Raw genomic sequence first — 22,873 nt, 5'->3', positions numbered from 1 at the left:
ACATCCCACAGTCTTTCTTTCCCAGCATCTTGCATTTCAGGGCCAGCATGTTAATCATGGGTGTTGGCTCCAGTGTGGTGGGTCCTGGCTGAGTGGCCTCCTCCTCACAGGAGTGAGACTTCTATACCATTCGTGCCTTTAGGAAGTTATTGGAAAGTGGAATCAAGAATAGATCGCTGGCAGAGTCAGAGTTGAGAAACAGATGGAGCAGGGAGTGGGAAGGGAGCGATCAGAGAGTGCAGCAGCTCCATTTAACTCTGTCATCAGTCATCCTCCCACAAGTCAAATGCCTTCCACAGCACACAGCCATTCATCAGAAGGGGCCTTTGGTATGAGCTCCTTCTAGCCCATACTGCACTCACAGACACCTCAGCCCCTGCAAGAGGCTCTAGAGAGCCATTGAGCCATCTAGTCACCCCTCCTTCTGCTCTTCAGACGGGACCACACATAAACCATCCAGACAGATGGCTTTGGAACTGGGATTTTCTCCTGATACTTGAGTCTCTGAACCTCAGCTATGCCCCAGCAATCAGGATGCATTAGCTGAAATAGAATCAAACTCTCCCCACAAACTCCTGGTTGGTTAGACACTAACTTTGGGGTCACTCACAGATTGCCCACAAATACAAATGATAGTTCACACGTGCAATTGAATAACTTTGTCTCCAGAACTACAGAGGGGAATGGCACCCTGGAACATAGTACCTTTGAAGAGATTTGAATCTCCACCCACCCATGAGCTCTTCCTTGAGTTCTGACTGGCTAATAAACACTTCCTGGATTCAGGTACACTTAACATCTTAGCCCTTCAACCCCCTCACATGTCTCCAGGTAGCACTGTGGATATTTGCGGCTGAGGTACAGAGGGGACGCTCCTTTTGAACAAGGTGGGGGTTGGGGCTGTAGCACGGGAGGCAAAGAGGCAGAGACCACAGGACCACAGAGGCAGGTACAGAGAGAGAATCCACGTGTCCAGAGAGAGGACAGACTCGCGCCACGATCCCAGCAAGGGACAGCATATTTGCTCTTTATCGAGGAGCTCCCAAGAACTGAGCACTATGTAGGTGCTGAAGCTCTGTAAAATGTTGTCACATCAAGAGCATTTGACAAGAATGTGGATTCTTGGACCAATATGACTTTCCAGCACTTCCTATCTCAGAGCCACCTTCACCTAAATCCATGCAAGTATATCAAATGGTCCCATCTCCACAAACTTACTTGTTGCAAATAGCAACCTCATGTGCCCATGTATAAACTGACCTATATGACCTTCCCAGAAAATACAAACAGATTCATCATGTTTGCACTGCTGAGGACTGGGAAATAGCAAGCTTGTCATTCATTCTTGTGTTCACCATGATATTTATTGGCTGGATCTAGCAGGTTTGGGAGAGTGATGGAATAAAAGTAGGGGAAAAGAATACAAAATAGAAGAGGGATGGAAGAGGCATCTGATAAGGTTTGCAATTTATGTAAACACAAGTTATGGGAGAGGCACTTGACAGTTCATCAAAATATGAGCTCAAGAACCTCATTTTAAAAAACATTTGCTATCTCATTCAATTATCATTAAAAACACTATAAAAGAGGCCCACTGTCCCCGTTTTACAGTTAAAGAAACAAAAACTGAGAGAATTTAAGTTGCCCAAGTTTTCACAGCTAAGATGTGAACCCTAGATAAATCTGATTCCAAAGCTAATGTTCTTTGTAAATATAAAGCTGACCTTGATGAGTTTTTACTATGAGCAAGGCTCCTATGCTAAATATTTTAATACAGTCTTTACAGTTGCCCTGGTATAGGCACTACTCTTACCTCTATTTTTCTGACAAGGAAACCAAGGTGCAGAGTAGTTAGGTAACTTGCCTGAGGTTCCATGGCTGACAAGAGCAAGTGCCCGAATCCAAACCACCTTACCCCTTACACCACACCACCTCTCCCTGTCCCTCAGTGCACATTCATGCTGCTGGGTGCCTGAACTATGGAACTCACTCTGCCATTCTGATGACTGAATTCATTCCAGAGATCCTCTAGAGTGATGGGGGATGGGAGGTTCCTATGGATGGGCTACTAGTTCAGCTTATAAAATCCTTTTCTATCCTTCAGAGTATTACATCAAATGTTCGAATCCATGATTTATTGACTCAATCCTGGCTCTGTTTCCAGACAAAGGTGGGCTGTAGTCTTTACCATTGCTGACCTCCTTTGTTGCAGACTCTCTGGGCCACCATTTGCCTCTGTTCCTGACCATGCTTTCTGGCATCCTCCCTGGAGTTTCTCCATCTCACAGCAGTCGATCTGATTTGATCCGGGAGGGACTTCCTCCACAGCATGTCTCGGAGACACTATCTGAACTCCCACATTCAGGTTTCCAGCCTCGGCTCTCTCCAGAGAAACCAGAGACTGGGGATAACCAGGCTGGGCCCCCTGAGAAGAAAGAGCGAGGAAAGCGTCCCCAGAGTCCCCCCACCCCCCACGACTCCTCCACCCCCACTCTTGCTAAGATGTCTCACACTTTCATTCCCACCATGCCAGACAGCAAACTTCCTGTTCTCGAAGGATTCTGAGTCAATGCCATCGGCCTCTTTTCCATTCTTGAAAGGGGACCCTGATTTTCACAGCCTGGTGGTGTATTTATGTTCCTTTGAAGCCCAATTGTGAGCTTGTGTTTTTCAAGATAAAGGTATTTAATTTCCTTAGAGTTCCCCAACCACCTTTTCTGTCTAGCAATTGTTCTGCGAAGCCTTCAGTAATCCAATCTCCTCGAATTATGATGCTGGCATCTGTGAGTGGCTAGCGATATTTCTTTTTATAGGAGCTGAGTGAGAAAGTAAGTAAGTAAATAAATAAATAAATAAGAGTTTTTGAAAAGAAAAAGCAGATGAAAATGAAACAGCTTGGAATGAAGCCTGCTCCTTTTTGTAATCTCCAGACTTCCACGCACCGTGCTATTTCATTTTGCAGTGGTGTACGAAGGTAGACGGTCACCCAGCTAGAGGCGGGGAAAGGAAGAACAGGACATGAAGCCAACGGGTGACGTTGTGGCTCTTACCAGAGCCCACTAAGACCTGGCAAAAAGACTCAGGATTGGTGGCATGATCCCAATGTCAGGATTCTTCTCTGGGATTTGGCAGTGACGTTTGAGCTGTAATATGGGATTAGAAAGGGGGTAAGCACCAGTTCCTTTTCTTTGAAATTTCTCACATTTTAACGGGATAACAAAGTAAAAAAGGATTATGTAAGGCACCGGCGTGTTGTCTGGCACATTCTAATTGAAACTAAAGTGCCTACAGCCACTGTCAGTTTCAGAGGTCTCTAATAAAAGGACCCCTTCATAGTTCTCTTAACCTCCATCCCTGTCTGCCTGTTCCGTATTCCTCTCATTCATTCCTTTAGGCACATGTGAAAACCAATGAATTTAAATTATAAAAAGAAAGGTTACCTAGCAGCTGCTTTGGAAAGCAAATTAAAACTACTGTTCTCTGTTCAGTTTGAGACATGAGGCAAAATGTTCCTGCGGCTCGATTCCTGGTGGCCATTTAAAGACTTAGAGGAAAAGATCTTATGGGTCCTGCTGGTCCTGCTTTTCCAAGTCTCCTGAGCAGTGAGTTCTCTGCCACAGTAAGTCTGATGGCTATTTTGCCAGAGACAGATCAAGCAGTGGCGCCTGACGTCTCAGGCTAGTGCTTGTTTCCTGGGTTGGAGGAAGTCATGTGGAATTTGCCTGGCCAAGAAGCCTTTTAGCCTCTCTGAGTAATGTTTGCTTGGGCTCCAGCCATGGCAAAAATGGGGCCACTGCATTAAACTGGCACTACCTGCTATGGCTGGGGTGGTGGCCGAGGCCCTGGCTTTCGTGGTGATTTGCACAGCATCTCCCAGACAGCCCCTCTCTTGGACATCACCTCTTATTAACACAGCTCACCCTCTGGTTCCAAAGGACGGCTGCAGAGAGGCAAGTTAACACTGGCTGGCTGCTAAGACCCAGGCATCTTCTGAAGCATTTGGGACCCAGGCAGGATGATTTCCATTGTTTATTTTTCCTCTTCATCCGTTTGGATCTCTTCCTCGTGCCAGGGAACATTTGGTCCTAAAGTGCAGTGGAGAGAGGCCTCCTGTTCTCTCCTTTCTGTCTTTCCTGGGAGCCCAATCTCTCTCTCTCTCTGTCTCCCCTCTCCCTCCTTCCTGAACTCTGCTGACAGATCAGTCTTCCTAAAACTCTATGAAACCAGCAAAACTTCCACAGAATGGGGAAGAATTTCCAAAGCCAACAACTTCAAACATTATAACAATTTCTCTTTATCTCAAACTTCCATTTCTATCTGATTGTCAAATACATACAGACTTTTCAGTAATTTCAGGTTTAAATTCAGTGTTTTCTATATTCCCCTTCTCCTGGGGTTTATTTCAGGTCTTGGGTTGGGAAGGAGGACCGTTGTCTGCTATAGCAGGGGGGTAAGGATAGGTGTCTGGTCTTACATAGGATTCCGCTTAGATTTCCAATATCCTTGTCTGGGGGCTGGGAATACTCAGGCCTTTCACTGAGCCCTCTCTGTGCTGAGTCCCCATGTGCCATCTCTCATGCCCCTACCCTACAGTGGCATGACACATATTTCTGGGGTCTGCCAAACTCCAGAAGCAAGCAAAACTCTTCTAATCACTCTTGGAATCTGCAGCTAATTCTAGGAGTGACAGCTGCCACTTTCCAGCTCCCAGCCTGGCACGAGGCTCCTTCTTAACTACTGGCCATGAAGGCATCCTTTTGTCTGGTTTGCAGGTTTGGTAGCTTGGCTCCTCTACTTTCTTTTTTTTTTTTTTTTTAGTTCTCTAACTTCTAGTGTCAACTTTATATCCAGCTTCTTTCAAATATTAACTTTCTGTATTCCAAAATACTTTTCTAGCCAATCAAAAATCTTGCCTTCCAAGAACATTGTCTCTGCTATGAGTTGTAAGAATCTATTTGGGAACTTTAAACCAATAATTTGACTTTGTTTTCCCCAAGGCAATAACTGTCCCTTGGAACTATGAATGCCACTAAGAGCTCAGAAATCCATTGTGCCACATGTCACCCTAGAACCTTTGATGTTTATAGCCAATCCTATCAAAACCAGCTCAGGGCACTGTGGGTGTGCCAAGATGTATGGCAGAGCTATGACATGATTATGGGACATCTTCCTGGGACACTGATTTTACTTAGAGTTTGGGTGGGAAAAACCATTTTACATTAAACAGACATGCTTATATTATGGACTAAGATGGAAAATCCACGTGTATCTTAGGACAAAACAGAAGACTTTAAGGAAATTCCAAGCATGGTAGGCTGCTTTAGACTATGTCCCAGATCCCCAAGAGCTCACATTGTCTCTTCTGTTATTGGTTCCTTCCATCGAAATGTTCAAGACGGACTAGTTTGCAGTCTAAACCTCTATGAAGTTTTGAATGTCGTCTTAACTCCAACCTCATCCTACTTATTCTAACCAAGTTCTGAGTGTAACAACCGTGCTCCACAACATTACTAAAGTAGTGACTCCTAAAGGATGCTTCAAAGTTCAGGCCAAATGTCTCTGTAAAGCCTTCCCTGACCATTCCTGAGAATTCATTACTTCTTCTAGGCTTCCTAATACTTTCTTTACAGCTGTATTAAAGCTCTTCTACGGTACAACATTATAGCAACAATCAGTGCCTCTCTCTAGGTTCTAAACCTCTTGAGGGCTGGGCCATTCCTCTTTAAATTTCAGAGCCCAGCACAGTATCTGCTACACAGTAGTTTACAATAATGTTTGCTGGCTGCAATGGGGGTACATGAACACTTCCCATGCCAATGTTGGAAGTGTCGGGCTCCTTTGTAAGATAAGGGTAGAAGACCACAGGATAAGGGTAGAAGTGGTATGCAGTCAGAACCTTGAGATGCTTGCCCATTCATTCATTCGCTTCTTGCTCATTCTTTCATCAAATACTTATGTCAGGTGATAGGGTAGGTACTGGGACACAAAAATGAATAAAACACAGTCCCTACCCTTGAGTTGCTCATTGTGTGGGGGGCAAAAATGTCAACAGACATAAAATTAATGTCATAAATGCTGATTTTTGAAGAACTATTCAGCCTTAAGGTATACAAGATGGACGGGCATCCTAGCAGCTTGGAGACACTATTCAGACCTCTCATTGTGCCTTAATTGTTCCTTTAGGCCTAGATTTTGGAAAATTAGGTCCCATTTCCTTTCTGCCAGACACTTTGCTGAGTGCTTAACATGATTTAACTCACTCAATCTTCACAGTATCCCTGGGAGGTGGCCATACCTTTACCTCTATTTTCCAGAGAAGGAAACTGAAGCTCAAAGATGTTTCATAGTATGTATTATAACAAGAGCATCGATGGAGTGAAGTCCACTTGACCCAGTGCCCATGATCTTGAACACAACGCCTCAGGGAAAAGAACCATACTAGTGGCTGTCAGTGGAACAAACAGGTGTGCAAGAGGGTGAAAGTTTAATGAGCTCCATTCTCGGGCAGTGGGAGGTAGGGAAGGGGATAAAAGCAAAGAATCCTTTGAACTTTGGGTGAGATCTAGGGTGGGAGCGAGGATCTAAATCGAGGTCCCTAAGTGAAGACTGCAGGGCACCCAGATCCTGGGTCACCATCCCTGTGCTTGCCAGTTTTGCCTCCTCACCCCCCATCCATTTCTCCATGGGATGGGCAGGAGACATCAATCAACACACATGAATAAGTACACAAAGGGGAAGGTCCTGTGGCTGATTGTAGGGCTCAGGGATCAAAGGGGGGGAATGGAGAGAGGGTATCAGCTCAGTAGCAAGTCTCAAGGGGAAATGAGCTCCAAGAGACCAAATGGGATCAGTTTTCAACAAGAAAGGAAAGCCTGGGAAATCGTGGACCAGTAACAAAGAGGAGAGATAACCACAGATTGCAACCTGGACCTGGTGCGTTAACAGCAGGGGCCTTTGGGGTTCTGCACTGCTTTGGGTCGCTTGCCCTTGGCTACCCAAGTTTCACTGCAGCCTCCTCTTCTATGGGGTCTCTGCACCACTGCATATGGCCAGTCAGCTGTCTAGAGGCAGGAACAACTGACTGTAAGTGGAGAACTCTGGGTGCAGAGGATATTCAGGAAAGTCATTAGAAACGCACTTTCATGAGTCATTTTCCCATGGCCCAGAAGGACACAGTAATTGGTAGCTTTTGACAGCCAGCAATTGCTTTCATCACACATCCCACAGACACTGAATACCTACTCTGTGCCAGGCTCTGTAGGGGAGGCTAGGGACACAGAAGCAAATGAGACTGGTTCTGGATGTAAGGAGACCAAGAGTTGCACTGTAGTGTGTTGGGTGCTCTGTCCAAGATCACAGAAGGCACCCAACCCTCTGAGGGGAAGTGGGCAGAGAGGGGGACCAAGACTTCTAGAAAGACGGATACCTGGACGTTTCTTCTGTTTCACTCATCAATCAGAGGAAGGACTCACGGTCCTTCTGCTCTGAGTCATGTAGGTCCAGAGTAAAAAGCCATTACTCTTTCCCTCCACTTCTAGGTAAGGTGGTGCTCTTTCTTGCCATTCTCAGGAATCCAATTTTATTTCAACTATTTCAGGCCCAGTCAGATTTGGATTGTTTTCAATCCATGTATTTTTTTTTTTGTGGGGAGGGATGGTGGTGGAGCATTTTGCTACCCACCTTATCAACGAACCCTCTATGCAGCCCAGTTCCCCTGATGCTAATCCTCTTCTGCTCCACTGCACCCCCTACAGCCCTGCACACAGCCCTTCACACAGCCCTGCACACGGCTCTGCACATGGCTCTGCACACGGTCCTGGCCATGGCCCTGCACATGGCCCTGCACACGGCTCTGCACATGGCTCTGCACACGGCCCTGCACATGGCTCTGCACATGGCCCTGCACATGGCTCTGCACATGGCTCTGCACACAGCCCTGCACATGGCTCTGCACATGGCCCTGCACATGGCTCTGCACACGGCCCTGCACATGGCTCTGCACACGGCCCTGCACACGGCTCTGCACATGGCTCTGCACACGGTCTTGGCCACGGCCCTGCACATGGCCCTGCACACAGCCCTGCCCACTGCACGGATTTCTGCTTCCACATCCTTCCTCCAGGTGCTTATTTGCCTGTAATATCCTCTTCCCACATTCCCTACCTATTCAAGTCCTAAGCATCTTCAAAATCTATTTCATTTTATTCAATCCACAAAAGTGTCCTGATACTTTTCTTTGTATCTCCCCCATTTTTTTTACTCTAAACAAGTAGAGTTACTCTCCTTCACAGTCACCCCCCAGTATTTAATTGTACTTTGGCTAGAACTGTACTTGGCTAGTATCTAGAACTGTTTGCTAATCACTTCAAGTGTGTTGGTTTTGTTTCCAGAAGTCACTTTAAGATCCTTGATGGTAAGCCTGTAGTACTTTCTCTCCTGTTCCCAGGAGTATGAAATGTTGTGCTGGGATGCCTCACTGTCACTCAACATATCCCTGTTGATTGACTGGCTGACCATTGAAAATAACTCCCTTGCAGACAGCTAACAGATTCAGATTGCCCTGAAGTTCTGAGATTGGCACATCAGGGCATTAGAGTGCAGATCAATGATGATATACTGGGCCCTTATTATTAGCCACGCTCAGTGCTATGTCACTCCACCTTCACAACACCCCTATAGTGTGTGGGTTACGCATTCATTCTGCAGATAAGAAACGAGGGCTCAGCGGTGTTAATTAATGTGCCTAAGCTCACAGAGTAGCAAGCAATTGGTGGAGCTGGGATTCAATGAGGTCTGCCTCTGTCCCGTGTCCACTAGTGTCCACTGCCTTCCCATGGTCAGGAGAGAAGAGCCAAGAAAGTGTGGCCTCACGGGGTTTTTTTGAGGGCAGCATTTTGATATAGTTTGGATATGTTTGTCCCCCTAAAGCTCATGTTGAAATCTGATCCCCAATGTGGCAGTGTTGAGAGGTGTTGGGTCATGGGGGCGGATCCCTCCTGAATAGATTAATGCCCTGAGGCAGGAACTGGGGGTGAGTGAGCTCTCACAGGAATGGATTAATCCCCAAGAGAGCTGGTTGGTAAAAGGAGCCATATCACTGCCCTTCCCTCTCACCATGTGATCGTGCACACGCTGGCTTCCCTGCCACCTTCCGCCATGAGCAGAAGCAGCCTGAGGCCCACACCAGATGCAGCTCCCCAGAATCATGAGAAAATAAATCTTTTTTTCTTTACATATTACCCAGTCTTGAGTATTCTGTTATAGCAACACAAAAACGAACGAACACACATTTCCTTTAAATTACAAAAGACTTGCCCCCATGTTCTTGAGACCTCTCCTTGCAACATAGACACTAGAAACACCGTCACTCGTTACTGTCTCATTGGGGATAATCATTTATGCTGAGCAGAAAGGCAAGCACATGACATCCTTTGTTTTACTCCTGAGCGGCCCCCTAGGGTTGAGTGTGTGCAGGTAAATCTGTTGCATATTTTAGCAAGGCTACAGTGCATTACTAGGGTGACCCTACGAATTATTACCCAAACCAGGATACTTTGAGAATGAAGTTAACTAAAAATAATTAACAGGCATTAACTGATCTACAACAGATATAATCAGGACTACCCTGGGCATACCTACCAGGATGTGTGTTCCCCCTACAGAAAATCCTGGGGGCTCAGGGACCCTCAACACTCCTCAACCACATGTCCCCGTCAGTAACTGCTTTCTATTCAACCCAATTAAAATTCATACACTTAATAAAATACACATGTGCCAGCCTTTTGGACAGCCCTGTGAAGAAGACAATCCTGTCCTCATGAAACTATGTTCTAGCAGAGGAGGTGGGAGGTAAACAAATAAACACAGAAAATTTAATATCAGGTCGTGATGAGGTCTAAGAAGAGAAATGGAGCAGAGTTAAGGTGACGGGAAAAGTGCAGGATGGGAGGGAGGACCTCTCTGAGGGGTGCCTCCTTGGGGAGAACAGGAGCAGGGAGCATATGCACAGGCCCTGGGGTCAAGCAAGGTGGGGGGCTTGTGAAACAGAAGGAAAAGGGGGAAACTGAGGGAGAACAGATCATGTAGGGCCTTGAGGCTACATAAAGCTGAGTGAGGTACAAAGCCACTGGGAGGTTTGTGCAGAGGAATGCTATGATCTGATTTGCATTTTAAAAAAGAGTCACTCTGGCTGCTAATGGAGAATACAGTGTAGAGACACAAGAATGGGAAAGGGGGACCAGGCGATTGCAATCACACAGATAAGAGGGTAAGAGGTGGCTGGATTCGGGAAACATCATGGAGGTAGAGCCTCCTGGACCTGTGATCCAGATGGACACTGGGTACCTACAACTTGCAAGACCCTGGGACAGGACTGCCCAAAGCCAGCCCCAGCCTAGTGCTAGGTTCCTCCCAAGGCTTGTTCTCAAACAAGCTGCCTTGGTCCTCCAGGGCGGGAGGGGAAGGCCCTGCACATCCTTACCTTTAGCTCTGTGATCTTCCTCCTTGGGGCACTTCCCCCCTTCCCACCATTTGCGCTTCAGGATCTCCAGGCGGTTGTTCTCCTGCAGCTGGAGAATGGCCAGATCAAACTCGTCCCGGAAAACTGAGCCTGCGGGATCACAGGAGAGCGCAGGACACAAGACGTGAGTGCCGGGTCATGCACGCCTCCTCGCCACCCTGCCTGCTTTAACCTCAGGGGAGAGGTAGGTGTAGCGGGCAGGGAGGGCCCACCAGACCACCGCTCTCCACTCTGCTAGGTCTCCCCCTTTGTGGAGAGGAAGGCCTTCTGGCTTCACACAGGGTTCTCAGTCTTTTCCACTTTCCTTCTCGCCACGCTGGCTGGCACATCCAGCCCATGGCCAAAGACCCCACTATGGGCCAAGTAATGGCTTTCCAGGCAGTCATGCCACCCAACCTCCCCACTTGGGTGCCACCACTTTCTAAATTAAAAAGATGGTCTAGCCAGGTTAAACAACCTGCCCACTGACACACAAGGAGCTGGCTTTAAAAGCTTCCCATTTGCCTCCAGGAGGCCAAAGTTTGTGTTTCTGTAACACAAACCTGTCAGTTGTCCAATTTCTACTATATTTAATTTCTCAGACACTTGTAGCTCTCACTACATTACACCTTACAATTTTTTTACCGAGAGCAGCCACCAACCAATGGGAGAAGAGCCACCCCAGAGTGTGACAGAAGAAGAATCTGGTCACCAGGTGTCGCCAACCCCCATGGCTGCCTCTGAGCACACCAGAACCTGTTGGCCCTGTCCATCACCATTTTCCCCAGCTCCCCCATCCCTCCTCAAACAGAAAGCTCTGTCTGTTCAGTGCAATTCTTTTAAAATTTTTCTAATGGAATATGGTCGAGGAGTTTTGGTTCTAAAATTTAGGTTTAATCACAAAAACAGGCTTAAATGAAGCCACGGAAAGCTCAACGTCCCAACGCAGGCTGAGGCCTGAGACCACTAAGGAAAAGCTACCAAGAGGCTGGAAAACAACTCAGTTGCTCAATTTCCTTGCCCAAGCTCTGTGAAGGCCCAATGTGGACAGATGCCCCAGAGAGAAAAGGGTACAGTGAAGGATTTAGACAGAAGCTTGGAACAAACAGAGCAGTGCTTCACAAATTTTAATGTGCATAGGAATCACCTGAGGACACTGTCGAACTGCAAATTCTGACTTAGTAGGTCTGAGGTGGGGCCTGAGATTCTGCATTCCCAAAAAGCTCCAAGATGATGCCCAACTGCTGAGCCACAGACCATAATTTGAAAGGCAAGGAACTAGATCATCTCCCAGACCTCTTCCAGCCTTGACAGCCCATGATTCCATGGTAGAACCTTGCCTACTATAGACAAAACAATGCTTTGGCACACAAACCCCTATCCCGCAGCACTGAACGTGTCTGTGTAACTGACTGGGTGAACATCAGCAGAGGCTCGGGTAGAGTAGGTACTTCATACACATCTGCAGTGAATGGATACACGAACAGGTAGCCTAACAGATGTTGTTATGTTGTGAGACTAATGAACCTTCCAGGTTTAGAGACAACTGTCCGCCCCCAACAGGGCATTGGAAGCAGTTTCAAAGCACTTTCAACCCAATATCACAACACACCAGGGGCCACATGAAAGGACTATTCTTCTTACTCCTAAACCACCTGATCCACCAATTTTCCATTTTGTTCCTTGTTCTGTTTCTTGTTAATTTTCTTAGCTCCAACCAAATTGCTTATTCTATGTGAGAACCTAGGCTAGCCCGCAGCACATCTTCCTGCCATCTTGTTCTATCTAGCTGATGACACCCATGTGGCAACACGGTCTGGCAAGCAAAGTACTAGATTTGGAGACAAGCACCCCAAACTCAAGCCCAGCTTCTCTACCTATTCTGTGACCCTGGACAGGTGAGCAATCTGCTCTGAATCTCAGCTCTGTCCCCTCTATGGGAATAACCATATCTATCTTGCAGGTGGGACAATTAAGTGAGAGAAAACATGTGAAAGCGGCATCATGTCAGATGCAGAACAAATGCACTCCCCTGCTATTTCCTCCTTGGTTCTTGATGAGAATTTCTAGGGTTGGTCTGTCTTACCTCAACTCTCTGTAGTTTTGTTCCATGAAAACGTATGACGCATTTGACATCTAGGTTAAATTTGTTGAATTGCTAGATAGAGTGTTATCAAGGTATACCTTAAGTTCATTGTGTGGTTCACTCTACCGCCTTGAAATGAAATGTCAGCCAATAAATTTCTCAAAGGGGCCCAAAACCTGTAACACTAGTGGACATCAATGATAATAAGTAGAGGGCATGCAGGTTTATGAGTGCCCTGAGTGAGGCCTCCAGTTGACAGAACTCTAGTGTCAGAATTTACAGGGTTCAAGGATGAGCCACATTACTGCCTATGTTCATTTGCCTGGTTTCCAATCAGTACTTAAGAACTCATCTGCTTTTATCAAATAACATAGGGAACTATGGAAAAGATGAGAAGGGCACTGATAGAGTTTGGAGGTATTGTCCTCCCAAAACTCATGTGGAAATCTGATCCCCAATGTGGCAGCGTTGGGAGCGGTTTGAATCAGGGGGCAGATCCCTCATGAATGGATTAATGTTCTCCTTGGGGGTGTGGGGGTAGTGAGTGAATTCTCGCTCTATTCATTCTCACTAGAGCTGGTTGTTTAAAAGACCCTGGCACCTCCCCCCCCCTCTCTCTCTCTTGCTTCCTCTCGCCATGTGATCTGCTCATACCCGCAGGCTGCCCGCCACTTTCCACCATGAGTAGAAGCAGCCTGAGGCCTGCACCAGATGCAGCTGTCCCAGAATCGTAAGCCAAATAAACCTCTGTTCTTTATGAATTACCCAGTCTCAGGTATTCTGTTACAGTGACACAAAATAGACTAATACAGGCACTAATATTCCCCGAGACAGGCTAAGTGTGAGACACTGAGGTAAGGCACCTGGCCAGGTGATCCGCTTTAGCCCTCACCCATAAGGTAGATATTAGAAGCCTAATTTTACAAATGAAATAACTGAGGCTCAGGGAGGTTAAATAACCTATCTAAGGTACCATAGCCAGTAACCAGAATGCATCCCCAGGTCTGCCTGACTCCATGCCCATGCTCTTTACACTCCACAGGTGTAAGTGAACCCTATAATTTAAGAGCTTTGATATAGGTAAAGATCAATAGAAGGGATGTCTAACGTAACTACCAAGATGTGCAGGCTCTATATCAATTTTCTTACATGATCTGATGGTCTCAGTTCCTGCTTCTCCCCCTGTCACCTTGTGCAAGAACACCCTTGTACAGGGACAACCCCATATACTCATGGCTCTCCATGGTGCATGTCGGAGGAAGGGTACATGTCAGAATCACTGGGGAACATTTTCAGATCCCCTCCACAGTCACAACGGCAGCTTGGCGTGTCCCCCCTCATCTTCGGGTGGAGGTACTATCAGCAGGGGAATGCCCAAGGTGTGACTGTCCTTTAAAAAGCACAGCTGGGATACCTTTCTGAAAGCCAAACATCTCTACTCCTATCACAAACCGGGTGGCATCCAGTCAGCAAGCAGAATGCCAGAGCGTGATTGCCCATTCCCAACTACCCACACCGACTCAGAGTAGCCGGATCAGTGAAATCCACAAATAAATTGAAAGCCGTCTCATCTAATTACATCAGTCCTCTTTTGTAGTAAGCTTTTCACCGGGGACACTAACAAATAGCAAATTTAATTCAAGTTTTACCATCTCTTCCTTCTTCCCACTTCTAGTAGAGATGTCAATCAATAGAGAAATGGCCAAGGGGCCGGAAACAGGAGAGAGGAGGAATAAAAGGCCTAAAGTAGCCACCAAGGGCATTAAGATGCCCTTTAATAAGTAGTATTAGCCTTTTAATAATTAATCAATTAACAACTAATCAACTACCCCATTAATAATTAAAAATGAGCGATGATCACAGAGTAGTGGAAGTATGGTGGTTTGCTTTTTTTTTTTTTAACCTTAAGAATGCCCACCTAAAGTCACTGTTAAACTGGTTCTAGCAACACGGGCTACTGAATCCAATGCTGCGTTCAACGGGATTAGCTACCCTGACCCTGCCTGAATGAAGCTACGCAAAGAGGCCGTTCCTCTCCTGCATACCGACTGGCATGCCAATCCCATAGCCCTTGGTGTCCAGCAGGCCCCCAATCTGAGTGAGGTTGCAGTTTCGCTGCCGGTAGTACTCGTTCATGGTGGACTCCAGCAGGAAGGCATAGTTGGAATTCAACACCCTGGCGATCCCCTCCTCCGTGCTTTTCACGAACACACTTGGCTGCTTGGAATACATGTAATTCCACATGCGTTGGTAGGTCTGGTAGCGGGAATTCTGGGGGAAGAAGGAAAGGAAGCAGGATTGGGAAAAGAGAAAGGAAATGGTTTAAAAAGGGAGAGAATCAAAGTGGGCCTTAAAACACCGGTCCTCCTGCGGCTGATTAGAGTCAAGATCTCTCCGTTTCCTCTCTCAGCCCAGGATGCTCACTGCCATCACGCAATGCCAGAGGAGGGAGGTTGCCTTTGACACTTGTACAGAAAGAAGAGGAAGCAACGGGGTCCTAAGGCCCTGTACGTTCCACCTACTGGTTTGATCATCGGTTTTGCCGCATCTACTCTGAGAGGTCTTCTACTGCCAACCTCCATTTTCTGGTAGAAGAACTGAAGTCCTGGTTGTGTCCCTTCATTGTCCCTTAGGTTGGGGCAGTGGACTCAGGTTCATTCAGGACTTACACAGAGACTCCATCTGAAGAAGCAGTGCCAGCTATTTTCTATCCACTCCAAACCACTCTCCCAATCACACACTCAACTCTGGCTTCTGTTTTACAAATCATAACGAGATGGAGAATCCCGGGGGTCTATCCAAACCCTGTGTCTGAATGATGACTTCACTGGTCTCTATGCCCCAGGCACTGAGACTTGTATGGAAAACAGAAAACGGAGGGCCTTAGACTTGTTTCATGTGAAAATGTACTTCGTGGATATCAGGTTGGCTAGACACCTACTAACCCCAGGGGAAATCTGCTTCCCTGGAGATCTTGAAGCATGTGAAAACTACTATTCCATCTGGCCCGACTGTCAGCCTTGGTGATTAGTCCAGCTTGTCAGTGAACACACCACTGTGGCAGGGCCTTCTCCTGAGCCTTGCAAGGGAATCACAAAGAAGCCAGCGGGGTCCTTATCTGAGACCTACCTAGTCTGGAATCAATGAAACCAGCTCACCTTAACCTAGTGGTCCTCAAACTTCAGTCATTTGTGTATTATTTTAATCTTGCTTTGTCTAGGTACTAACCAAAAATTTTAACTCACTTTTTAAAATTTAAATGTAAATATCAGCCCCATCCTATGTAGAATTATAAATAAAACTATAGGTTTGATTCATTGCATATATACACATATTTTTTCTAATGCCCGTTAAAAAAAAACATGAAAATATGGCAATTAAAAAGTGTTCATGTACAACACTTTGGGACAGGCTAACATAAACCCAAAATCCTTTTGGGACCTCATTCCAGGGATATTTTGTGAAGCAGGAGAAAAATGAGCTCCATGTAGACCTATAAATTAGATGTTCAAAAGGGATAATGAGATGGGGAGAGATGTTTTATCGCCAGCAGACAAACATCTCAACTTTGTTCTGCCCAGTTCCCGACAGTGGTGAGCAACTACATGGGTCTTACTTGGAAGAAGGTCATGCTGGAGCCTCCATGAATTGTGCCGTATTCAATGGCAGTCTGGTCAGCCAGGTCATCCACTGACTCGATGGGCACATCCATGCGCTGCACAGTCAGGAAGGCTGCCAGGTTGGCCGTATAGGATGAGATGATGATCAGCGTGAATGCCCACCTATGCAGGGATAGACCGGGAAGTCTTCATTGCCCGGGCACTCCCAGGAGTCTTGGCTCCCATCCCCAGACCCACTGTGACACAGGAGAGAATAGATGCCTCTCTACTGAAGGAGCTCTCAGCTTAACAGGGGAAGAGAAAGGAGGCAGGGCATATGATGTCAACAGAAATGGATCGAGTTTGTGAGCTCTGGTTGGAAGAAGATAGCTTATTATTATTATTATTATTATTAATTTCTCCTAAAGGAGGTGATTCTTGGGTTGTTATTCAAAAGAGGTGCAGTCTACACACATGAGACAGTTTGGGAGACTATGAGAAATGAGCTAGTGAGTGAGCTAAAGGTGCCAGCTCCAAGGGCTCTGTTCAGAGCCAGAGCTGGGATGGCTCCCCTGCCACCTCATGAAGAAGCCAACCTTCAGAGGTGCATTGCCATGTGCTGAGCACCTACCATGAGCTTCATCCTCTAGCTCATGTAATCCCTGCAACTCAGGGAGGAAAAATTCTCATCCCGATTTTACAGGTGAGGAAATCAAGGCTCAGAGAAGTGAAGTAATTTGCCAAGTAACACACTGATAAATTCGTTTTTTTTTTTTTTTAAGATGACCAGTAAGGGGATCTTAACCCCTGACTTGGTGTTGTCAGCTCTCCCAAGTGAGCCACAGGCCAGCTCTAAATTTGTATTTTAAAACCAGTTCTATACCAGTACCACACTGTTTTGGTTACAGTAGCTTTGTAATATAATTTGAAGTCGGGCAGTGTCATGACTCCAGCTTTATTTTTTTTTTTGCTTAGGATTGCTTTGGTTATTTGGGGTCTTTTGTTGTTCCACATGAATGTTTGGACTGATTTTTCTATTTCTATGAAGAATGTCTTTGGTATTTTGATGGGCATTGCATTGAATCTATAGATTGCTTTGGGTAGAATGGACATGTTCATGATATTAATTCTTCCCATCCAAGAGCATGGTATTGTCTTTCTACCTTTTTGTGTCCTGTTTCATTTTTTTCAGCAGTGTTTTGTAGTTACCATCATAAAGATCTATCACTTCCTTGGTTAAATTGATTCTTAGGTATTTTATTTTTTGGTGACAATTGTAAATGTGCTTGCTTTCTTGACTTCATTTTCTGCTAGTTTGTTATTGGAGTATAAAAACACTATTGATTTTTGGGTGATTTTTGTATCCTAAAACATTAGTGAAATTGTTAATCAGTTGTAAGAGTTTTTCAGCAGAGTCTATAGATTTTTCTGTAAAGCTATTATAACCAAAACAGCATGGTGCTGGCATAAAAACAGACACTCAGATCAATGGAACAGAATAGAAAACCCGAGAATCAACCCACATACTTACAGCCAACTGATCTTTGACAAAGGCACCAAGAACATACAATGCAGAAAAGACTACCTCTGCAATAAATGGTGCTGGGAAAATTGGACATCCATATACAGAAAAATGAAACTGGACCTGTACCTCTCACCATATACCAAAATCAACTCAAAATGAATTAAAGACTTAAATATAAGACTTGAAACCATAAAATTGCTAAAGGAAAATATAGGGGAAATACTCCAGGTAATAGGACTGGACAAAGACTTTATGAATAAGACCCCAAAAGCACAAGCAACAAAAGAAAAAATAATAAATGGGATTATATCAAACTAAAAGGCTTCTGCACAGCAAAAGAAACAATCAACAGAGCAGAAAGACAGCTTACGGAATGGGAGAAAATATTTGCAAACTATACACCCAATAAGGGATTAATATCCAGAATATACAAATAACTCAAACAACTATACAGTAAAAAAAAAAAAAAATAATAATAATCCAATTAAAAAATGGGCAAAGGAGATGAATAGACACTTTTCAAAAGAAGACATAGAAATGGCCAACAGGTACATGAAAAAATGCTCAGCATCACTAGTTATCAGGGAAATGCAAATCAGAACTACACTGAGATGTCATCTCACCCCAGTTAGACTGGCCATTATTAAAAAGACCGAGAATAACAAATGCTGGAGAGGATGTGGGGAAAGGGGAACTCTATGACACTGTTGGTGGGACTGTAAATTAGCACAGCCATTATGGAAAACAGTATGGAGGGTTCTCAAACAACTACAGATAGAGCTATCATACAATCCAGCAATCCCACTGCTGGGTATGTATCCAGAAGAATGGAAATCATCATGTCAGAGAGACACCTACACTCCTGTGTTCACTGCAGCTCTATTTACAAAATAGCCAAGATATGGAACCAACCTAAGTGTCCATCAATGGATGACTAGTTAAAGAAAATGTGGCATATATACACAATGGAGTACTACTTGGCCATAAAAGAATGAAATTCTGCCATTTGCAGCAACATGGATGAGTCTGGAGGAAATTACGTTAAGTGAAATAAGCCAGACGAAACAGAAATACTGCATGTTCTCACTCAAAACTGGCTGCTAGGAAAGAAGGGGGGGAAAGGAGGGAAGAAGGAAGGAATGAAGGAAAGAAAGAAAGAAAGAAAGACAAGATCACAACAATACGTTGAACTTTCAGAAGGAGAAAACAAACCTAAGGATACTAGAGATGGGGGCAGGGAGGGGGTTTGGGAAGTGATAGGTTGGGCAATGGGCATAAAGAAATATCATGATGTGTAAGAAGGAATATGCTAATAATTAATAAAAACTTAAAAATTAAATAAATAAAACCAGTTCTATAAACTGTTAACAGTAGAAAGTCTTTAAAGAAGACTAACTGGCAAAAAGCACCCTTGGATGGCTGAAAAGTTGGAATTAGAAAAAAATTCTTACAACAGTCATGCTATTTCAATCTAAAAGATTGTTTTATTGAGTAGACAGAACTCATTTAAAATTAGAATAACTTTGCAACTCAGGCAGAAAATATGCTAAAGCCATCGAGGACAGTTTGTTCACTTTGATAGGTTAAACAAGCCTTCTCCCATCTGGTCAACAGTGTGATCTGCATCCCTACCCCTCTGTTTAGAAGGGGTTCAAAGATAGATCTAAGCACCCTGTAGGCTGGAGAATCACAGATTCTGAATCAGTGGGGTCTGAACTCCTCAGGCTTTACCCATTTTGAAGACATTGCCAACTCATGTGTAGTGTTTGCCTCAGACGTGGCAGCTAGCAGCTGCCAGGTGGATTTCCAAGGGCAGGGAATCCCAATGCCCCTTTTTCCCCTGTGACCAAGAACTCCTGCTGGCTGCCTCTCCAGGAATGGAGCAACAGGGACATCCACCGACGCAGTGGCACATCCATATGCCAGACCACCAGACTGGTTTTTAGTTCTGGCTATGAGAGAGCAGGGAAAGCTGCTTGCCTTCTGAGCTTGTTTGTCTAATAAAAAGGGATAACAATGCCTGCACTGCCTATCTTCGGAGGGTTGTGAGGCTAAATGTGGTAATGTGTCACTAGTGATCAGTAATGTGTACAGGACTCGATGAACATGAGATAGAAATGTACAGAGCGAACCTCAGCCTGAACATGGAGTGACGAGCACTTGGCCACCTTTTTGACTGTCTTTCCTATTTGAGACACATAAGTGCCAGGTGTCCCTCCATGCTCAACACCTGCTTTTCTTGCTCCTGCCTCAGCTCTTCCACTCTGTGGGAAGCCGTTTCTCACAACCATCTCTGGGAAGAGGCTCGGGATGGGCGATCGCCAGGAGGAAGCCAGCAGCTTGGCTGCATTGGTTACTACTGTGGGTTAATGAGTCCCGGGTGTGGACATGACCTCAGTGCATGGCTACACCTGGCGTCTGTTCCACCCTGGGCAGCCATGAGCCTTTTTAGGCCTTTGGTCACAAGGGAACAGGTCAGACAGTGCAAGCTGATGGCCTGTGCTGAGAAAGCAAATGACACCCATGCTGTCTCCAGAGAGGTCAGTGGAGACTTGCCCCTGTGTCAGTTGTAAAGCTGATGTTACTGTCAGTGACATGGCATTTTTTGTCACTTGCTCTGGATGAGTAGGCCAAGGTAGGCCACAATGACCCTGTCTTCTGACGCCACACTTCCCCAGGGACCTGACCAAACTGAGGCAGAGGGACACACTAACGATTTGGGGTCAGGGGCTGGGAGGGCCTGTCGTGGTGGCTTCTCATTGGTGCTGAGTCCCCGTCCCACACATGCCCTAGAAGAGAGTGGCCGAGCCACCTGGGGCCAGCGATCTAAAGCAGTGCTGAGTCCTTGCACTAAGAGCGGGGCAGCCTGCAGGAGGGTTGGGGCCTTGCAGCACTTGTACCCCAAAACCCTCTGGAGGAGGGGTTTCCTGGGGCGGGGTGGGTGAACTGACAGGCGTATGAAGCAGACAGTGGTGTTCCGCCTGCATCAATGGGAACGAGCACATCTGGAAGGAAAAGACCCAGGTGGAAAGAGATCAGCAGCCTTAGCTGACTTCTGCTTGTCTCCCAGGGCTTCACCCCAGATTTCCTGGGTTTTGAGGGGTCCCTGCCAAGGCCATCCCTTCTTCCTAGGGACACGGCCCACAGTTCTCCATGTTGACCCACTCAGTGACTTCTCTCCACTCTCTTGTAAGAGGCAAGCATCTTGCCCAAGTAGTTTAAATCCTACTGTATTTCTTATTCACCAGAAAAAATGAAAACCCCAGATGGGAAGGGGTCACTGTCCCAGCTGTGTTTTCACCTCCTTGACATCCCCAGCTCCAGCTGCTCCAGTAACTCTGTCCAGACCCGCCCTGCCCCAGGCACCAGTAGCCAAGAGTGGAAATACTACTTTTCCTTTCCCTTTAGCTTAAACAGGCTGGGAGAGAGGGGAGAGGGCCAAGGTTTTAAGTCCTGCAAGTTATGGCAGCCAAACCTACAGCGGATTTTTAAGAGAAATAAAAAACTTGTAGTCTGCAAATTTGTAAACATATATACATGGCAAATTAAGCCACATATATATGAAATATACACAAATATATTTCATTTGCCCCCATAATGGCCTAATAACAATTATTAGTCCATACATTTACACAACACTTCCAAGTTTTCAAAGACCTTGAATCATTTGCCCAACTCTGAGGACTAAGAGTTTGCATTTTTCCACACCTGCCCAGGTAGACAGGCCAGGAAACCCCCATCCAGTGCCAGGTGCAGAGGGACAAAGCCTGAGACTTGGCTTCCCATGCAGGGACTTCCTGGCAGGCTCACATTTGCATAAATCTGCAAATGCCTTCAGCGGGCCCAGCCACTCAAACCTCAGGTCACTTTCAGGTCAGGAAGTTACTGCTTTGCTGAAAGCCATCAAAGCTGTTTTCTCACCCCCTCCCCCTTCCTGCCTTGGCTGCCCTCTGTATCCAGACCCTGGAAGACAGCAGTAAATGGTCCCTGTCCTCAGTTCCCGAGACCTTGTGAGCCAGCAGAATGCATCTCAGCTCCCTGCCCAGCCTGTCGCCAGAGGCAGAGGTCTCAGGGCTCTCCCACAGGACCACTAAGCTTCGCACGTACCAGACACCCTGAGCAGGGCTCATCCAGGGGCCCCTCTGGGTCCCCGCCCCACTCAGCCTGGGTCCCGTGTCTGCCTGGGACCTTACCAGACGCCACTGACACAGCGAGTGGATAAGGCGCGGGGGGCGATGGTGGAGCCCTGCTGCATGAAGCCCCCAACTGGAAACCAGAGGCTGTTGCCAAGGGAGTACTGGTTCACTAGCAGGTTGCACCGGCCCTGGGCACACGGGTGTGGGCTGTACCACTCGTAGGGCGTCAACCTGTGGGAGAAAAGGAACATGCACCAGTGCCATGGAGGAGAAGTGTGGAGGAAAGAGTGCTGGAGAAAGGGGGAGTGCTCCTTCTGGCCTCACCTGTGCCTCAGTAGTTGGCCTTGTGGCCTTGGGCAAGCCACTTCCTTTTGCTGGACTTGGATTTTCTCAACCAAAAAAATGAGGTAGTTGGACTAGGTTGGTGGTTTTCAAACTGGCTTTCTTTGATTAATTAAATTCTGATGTGGGACTCTAATATACAAAATAGAGGAAAGTGGAGCCCCTTGACTGCAAGCTGGGAGTGTCAAGGGGTGACAGCCTGGGAAGTTGTTTGTTCTTCCATCCCCAGGTCCCCAAGGTGATTAGGGAAGGACCCTACAGTCCCACAGAACCACAGTTTGAAAACTCTTGGCCTAGCGCAGTAGATCTCAAACTGCAGCCTATATCAGAACCACCAGGAAGACTGTGAAAACATAGGTTGCTGGGTCCCACCCCCAAAGCTTCTGAATCAGTAAGTCTGGGGTGAGGTCTGAGAATCTGCAAGTTCCCAGGTGACACTGATGGCACCAATCCAGGGACAACACTGAGAACCACTGGTCTAGACGGTCTCTAAGGCTGTGGTTCTCACCCTGTCTATATTTCAGACTCCTCCAGGAGCTATTTTAAAATGCTGGTGCTTGGATTCCATTCAAAAGATTCTGATTTCATTTGTCCAGCTGGGGCCTGGGCATCAGTACTTATTTAAAGCTCCCGGGTGTGTGTGATGGCACTCAGTGCTCAGAAGGGCTGCTCTGAGCTCTCCGCCTC

At 46.3% G+C, this 22,873-nt stretch overlaps 1 protein-coding gene across 1 annotated transcript in view; it reads right to left on the bottom strand.

Annotated features, from left to right (window-relative positions):
* The window catches only part of GRIK4 (glutamate ionotropic receptor kainate type subunit 4), a 307,828-nt gene that overhangs the window by 7,643 nt on the left and 277,312 nt on the right, over positions 1–22,873 (bottom strand). Inside the window, exons 14-17 of the mRNA XM_063093085.1 lie at positions 21,902–22,075; positions 16,201–16,366; positions 14,630–14,855; positions 10,481–10,609 (exon numbers count right to left, since the gene is read on the bottom strand). Of these exons, the coding sequence (XP_062949155.1) occupies positions 10,481–10,609; positions 14,630–14,855; positions 16,201–16,366; positions 21,902–22,075 (695 nt within the window). The remainder of the gene's footprint in view (positions 1–10,480; positions 10,610–14,629; positions 14,856–16,200; positions 16,367–21,901; positions 22,076–22,873) is intronic.

This window comes from Cynocephalus volans, chromosome 4 (genome assembly GCF_027409185.1).
Source record: "Cynocephalus volans isolate mCynVol1 chromosome 4, mCynVol1.pri, whole genome shotgun sequence".
Classification (NCBI taxonomy): Eukaryota; Metazoa; Chordata; class Mammalia; order Dermoptera; family Cynocephalidae; genus Cynocephalus; species Cynocephalus volans.
Note: the sequence above shows the minus strand (reverse complement) of the source record. Positions and strands in the feature narration are given on the sequence as shown.